At 40.5% G+C, this 6000-nt stretch overlaps 1 protein-coding gene across 1 annotated transcript in view; it reads right to left on the bottom strand.

Moving 5' to 3' along the window:
- Positions 1–1644: 1644 nt before the first annotated feature.
- WDR11 (WD repeat domain 11) overlaps positions 1645–6000 on the bottom strand; it is a 59927-nt gene continuing 55571 nt past the window's right edge. The window contains exons 26-29 of the mRNA XM_008058249.2: positions 5681–5778; positions 5076–5221; positions 3913–3992; positions 1645–2604 (exon numbers count right to left, since the gene is read on the bottom strand). Coding sequence (XP_008056440.1) covers positions 2447–2604; positions 3913–3992; positions 5076–5221; positions 5681–5778 — 482 coding nt within the window. The 3' untranslated portion in view covers positions 1645–2446. The remainder of the gene's footprint in view (positions 2605–3912; positions 3993–5075; positions 5222–5680; positions 5779–6000) is intronic.

Genomic DNA, 6000 nt, shown 5'->3' with positions numbered 1-6000 from the left:
CCTCCAGGTCTCCCACACACCACCCAGGCTTTGTGGCAAAGGGAAGGGCCAAGGCCCTGACCAGCAGCTCCTGTGGGGTGGCTGGTACACTGGAGGGGCTTGCTGTCCTGACGTCATTTTCAGTCTCAGTCCCAATTCTACCTGCTTGTTTCACCCTGTGAAGCCACCTTGTTGATGCATCAGCAATACATGTTTTTAAAAATCCTTCATGGGAAGAAAAACTGACATCCAGAAAGGCTGAATGTAAAAAAAAAAAAAAAAAAAAAAGATTTCAGTTCTTGATTTCTAATGCTTGATAGAGGTGACTCTAGTATAGTTTCAGCTCTATGCCGGTAACATCACCAGGATTCATGTGCTCTGTGGTGAAAGGATTTTTCATTATATCTTGACACAGGCTTATCTTATTCTCTGTCTCGCCACAGGAGTTCTAACTGGTGTACTATCCAGCTGGACTGACCCAAATTCAAGCTCTCAGCCTTGTCTGCTCACTGGGTTCCTGCCCAGCTGCTGTGCCCGGTTCTGTTCCTTTGTTCCCACAATCAGGCAGTACCTCAGTATCTATTTGTTGGCCTTAAATCCAAAGCATATTTCTTTTTCAGAATGTATTACTCTGGAGTATAATTTCTTCTCTTTCCTGCTGAAAAAGTTCAGCATCCTTTTTTTTCCTCTTTAGTTAGTTGATGGTTGCTGTGGGCTGAATGTTTGATACCCTTGTCAGATTCATATATTGAAAACTCCCCAATGTGATGGTATTTGGAGGGTCAGCCTTTTAGGAGGTAATTAGGTTTAGATTGGGTGCTGAGGGCTTGACCCTCAGGATGGGATCAGTGCCTTATGAGAGGAAGGCAGATTTCGCTGGCTTCATCCTCACGGAGGAAAGGTCACATGAGGACACAATAAGAAGGAGGTGCTCTGCAAGCCAGGAAACTCCTCACCAGGATCAAATCTGCTGGCACTTTGATCTTGGATTTCCAAGCCTCTAGAACTATGAGAAATAAATGTCTATTGTTTAAGTCACTCAATCTATGGTATTTGGTTATAGCAGCCCAAGATACCGAAGACAATGGCTGAATAATAAAATAGATATGGGCAAATAATAAATAACATAAAGAAAGGTGTATTTGCCCATGGTCTTTACAAAACCTTATGTAACCTGCATAAACAAAGACAGGGGAAGTGACATGAGGCAGGTACAGGAACAAGAGTGGATCCTGGATTTCTTCTAGAACTGTTATCCAAAGCACTGACTTAGAAACAAGCATTCTGGGACAGGTCTTCCTCTCCATGGAGCTCAGTCTCTTGGCAGAGGGAGTCAGACTAGTTGAATTATAAGGGTGGAAAGAAGCTATGATTCTCTTTAGAAACTGTACCTCCTGTGGGCACCCTGCAGGGCCAGGAGGGGAAAGATGGGAATGCTCCTTCTCTCATCTCCAAGAGCCATGTTCCCACTCAGGAACTCAAAGGCAGACTTGCCCAGAGTGTGGGAGTCAGTCCTGCTCTGTGAGGCACTCATGGAATCCCCACATGCAGGTTTCTCTGGATATAGCAGGGTAGCCTGGAGTCTGGAGGCTGGGCAGCCAGCTGACTCCTGAGGAGCTAGCACATCACCTGGCCTCATGCACAGCAGCACAGAAACACACAGGCTTGAGTGGAATTTTATTTTTATTTACAACTTTTGTAGTTATGGATATTTAAATTCTCAGCAATAATTTATAAGTTACATATCATTATATTTCAGCTATCAGAAGAACAAAGACAAAAAATTAAAGTACAAAGACAGATTTCAAAAATGAGGTTACTGTAATGCACCATAAAAAGAGTTCAAATCAAAGTATCAAAGACTTCACCTACTGGAACTAAGCATAAAGCTTAATACCTCCCTATGAGCCTATGAGCCTAAAATTACAAAATTTAGCAACCGCCTTAACCAAGGAATCAACATTTCTGTGTTTTCAAGGTAAGAAAACAAAAAAAGAATACTTTGGTAAGCTATCTTTAATGTTTAAATGTTTCTACCCTGTCTTTATCTTGAATGATTGTATATAAATACAGGCACAGCACATATTTGAGAAAAGGTCTCACAAATGTCATATACTACAGGTTTCTCAAACATCTTCATTCAATGAGAAAAGTGATTCAATCTCTTGAATTTTAAGTATAAAAAAGTTACAAGTATTTCCCAGGGACTCTTAAAGCTCTCTCTCCAGAAGTATAAAATGTTATGCACTTTCAAAATCTTAAGCATTCACATTTTTTCTGAGATCAAAACAGGTTACAAAACTTGCTCCCAATATAGATGCTCATATGCCATTGTGCACACATAGCCTTAGAAACACTCACAGGACCCTGTCTTCCTTGTTAGCCTGGACTGTGATGGTGACTACAGTCAGATCAGCCCCCTTCCCATCTGTCTCCAGGGTCAAATTTCCTGGCATATATTAGCCTGTTATTCTTCAGTAGTTTCTTCCTTGGGGGATTCAAGCTCACTCAATAAATCTTTACCAACTGATCCAGCTTTTGAAGCAAAAATAATTGCTCCCTGTTTAAAACCAAGGTTTTTCAGACTTCGGGCATAATCTACATATATAGCAGCGATGAGTTTCTGTAAAGTCCAGTTAAGGAAAAGAGTAACAAAAGTGGCTGTCATTAGCTGTGACTGAATGCAAAGGCAGAAAAAGAGCCGCCTCTGCTGGGCTACTGGGAGGACTGGGTGTCCATAGGAAGCTCTTTGTTAGGGGAGGGCGATTTCTGGCTGTGGGAGCCTTGTCTCGATCTGTAACATCACTACCCTTTCTCCATGCAAGATGGGCCCAAGAGTCTCCTTTCAGAAAACCTGACATCCTCTCAGATTCTTCCACAACCTACACCCAAATAAAGAAAAATAAGGGAAGAGAAACTTAATATGCACATGCCTTTGTTCCATTTGAAAGTCTGAGAGGCTGGTGGTTTTGGAGTAAATATTTCTCACCAAAGCCGGAGCTCCATATATCTGCACGTTAGGTTTATACAAAGCCCTGTTCTGTTGTGTTTTAATATTCAAAATGGGTACTTAGAATCAGTCACTTTATATGATCCTGAGTAGGCGCAGGCTTAAATTTAATTTTAAACGTTAAAAATTTTTAGTTTAGTTTTAGTTTAATTTTCTGTAAAAAAAAAAAATATATATATATATTTTGTATATATATAAATTATATTTTTTGTATATATACACATACAAAGAAACAAATACTTGCCATGAGACCAAATGTAATAATTCAAGGAAAAGTACAGTAAGAAGAAGAAGCAGGGCTATGCAAACACAAGGAATTGGGAATTGTATTCTCAAGTCCATTTTTTTATAATAAAAAGAATGTGACTCAGGTAGATGTTTAGAAGAAATAAAATGTTTTCTTGCTGATGAGTAGACCGTAGTAGCTTGCCAGTGTGATGCACCTCAATGGAGTGCTTTATTTTGTTCCTTATCAGATTGCCACTATAGGTGTCAATGGAGTCTTTCTTTTTTAGTTATTCCAAATAAATATATTTTCCAAATTTATTTTCCAAATAAAGATACACAACTTATTCCATGGAATGTCTTGTTTTGAAAGAGTACTGTTTTCAAGTACCAGGACCTTGTATCTTTCCTAATTTATCTTTCATCTTCTTTTCAAGTTTGAACAAGATTTTGGGTTCCTGCCCTTTACTGTCCTTGCTGCCTCTCCTCTACCTTAGTCAGAGCTGACGCCAGTGGTACTGCCACCTTCTTTTCTATTCTTTTCTCCTTCCATTTCTCCCTCTCTCCTGGCTTTGGGGATCTTTTGCAATATAACATGTTTCCTGCCCAGGCAGCAAAGCTAAGAGGAATCCTAAGACCCACACATGTCATTTTCTTCTTTCCCACTATACCACCATAAACAACCTTGCAAAGGATATCCATTTCTTCATTGACTTCAAATGCACCACATTTGAGACAAGCTTCCACAAACAAGGCAGCTCTATCAAAATATCTCATGCTGTTCAACAGAACAAAACAAGAGTTATGCTTCCCGATTTATTTCATTTGCCAATTAAACCACTGAAGGGTATATTTCTATATAAAAACTTGTACATATTTTCCCTGATCCTGAATACTGTATAAGTTACACAAGTACCTTTCTAGGCCCTGGTTTATAAAAATAAAGGAGGGGAGAATACTCTCATCCTCAAATCCAAGCTTTTTTAAAATTAATACTCTGAAAAATTGTGAAATACTTTTCGCACAAAAATCTATGCACAAAAATCTATACGATATGAAAAGTACCCATGTATCCACTGTCCAGACTTGGCAAGTAATCTTGTGTCATATTTCCTCCATCTATCACCCTTACTTTTAGATAAATGAAATATCCTATAAGTGATGGGTATTCCTCAAGATTTTCAGAAGTGAAATCTCCATTTTACCATGCTATCACCCTTCCTCCTGCTCTATCAGATTCTTCTCAATTGCTCTATTCAAAACTGAATTGCAGCCGGGCTCGGCGGCTCAGCCTGTAATCCCGAGTCTTTGGGAGGGTGAGGTGAGTAGATTGCCTGAGCCCATGGGTTCAAGACCCGCCTGGGCAGCAAGACCTCATCTCTACAATAAATCAAAAAATCTGCCGGGCGTGGTAGCGCATGCCTGTAATTCCGGCTACTTGGAAGGCTGAGGTGGAAGGATTGTCGGAGCCCAGCAGGTCGAGGCTGCGGTGGCCGGGAGTGGCCACTGCACTCCAGTCTGGGCGACAGAGTGAGACTCCAACTCAAAAAACAAAACAAAACCAAAAAAACCTGAACTGCCCCCAATCCTCTGAAGACTTCTTTTACATTCTTTTTAATAGGTACCTGTTAGGTTTGACCAGTATATTGGCAGAAAAATACCATAGCTCCTAGACCAAATGAAAAATTAATGAATGTGGACAGTTCCTTCTTCCTTTAAGTTTTTTTTTTTAAATAAATCTAAAACATGTACTTCTTTTACTTCACACATCAAGTACTACCATCTACCTGCCAGAGCCTCAAGAAAATGTGAAGGGACTATTATAGAGAATCCTGAGCAGTTCATGAGCACCTGGGTATACCTGTGAAGCATCTCTGCCACGTTGGAAAAGCAGCCCAGAGAGAGGAGGACCAGGAGGGCCTTTGACTTCTGATTGACTTGTGGAGAACAAAGGTAGTCAACCCACCGCTTTAAAACATCAGCACACTCTTCAGAATTTAAACGGACCTGAGAAAGAGGCCCAAGTTAAAAACAAAGTCATCCTGCACTCTATAAAGAAAAAAATAATTCAGTTGAAGTGAGATCTGTTTCTGTGAAGCAAATGCAAGGTTTTTCTTAACTAACACACAGTCCCGAAGCTGCTGTATCCAATGAATAGCAGTGACAGCAGTCCACACCTATAGGACCTGGGGTCAGATAACACCTCTGGGCTATAATCTGGGCTCAGACCCCAGCAGGAGCAGAGGCAGCTGCTTTCCCTTAATTGCTACCAGTGTGAGCTCCATTTTCCAATAAGAAATGTAATTTATACTCATAAAGAACAGGAAGAGGGTGAGAGTTGCAAGAAATTACATGCAAAGTAGTTTTGTAGGCCAAAAAATGCTTCTAGGTCACACATCTAAAGTTGAAAATTGAGCTTTCTATCCCAAATGTTGAAGGCACCCACTGGAACCTGGAACCACCTACTTTTGCCAACCATGCAGCCCGATTCCACTCGCCGTATGTCTGCAGGTAGCGGCAGGCGTCTGCAGCCTTGTCTATCAGGCAAAGCAACTGAACACCCTCTGGAAGACAGAAGAGCAACCCCTTCAGGCGATGTTGCAGCCCTTCTTTGACAAGTCATTAAAAAATTCAATCACTATTTGACTTCATCTAGTCTTACGCATTTTATACCTACTGGAGACATTCTTGACTTACTTTTTTTTAAAATTAGGAGTTTTACACTGTCAGCATTCAATTAACTGAGGTAGGAAGCACAACAGTCTGGAGAATAAGTAAGCAACATA

This window comes from Carlito syrichta, unplaced genomic scaffold, assembly GCF_000164805.1.
Source record: "Carlito syrichta isolate Samal-C Ts95f unplaced genomic scaffold, Tarsius_syrichta-2.0.1 Scaffold303269, whole genome shotgun sequence".
In the NCBI taxonomy this organism is placed as follows: domain Eukaryota; kingdom Metazoa; phylum Chordata; class Mammalia; order Primates; family Tarsiidae; genus Carlito; species Carlito syrichta.
Note: the sequence above shows the minus strand (reverse complement) of the source record. Positions and strands in the feature narration are given on the sequence as shown.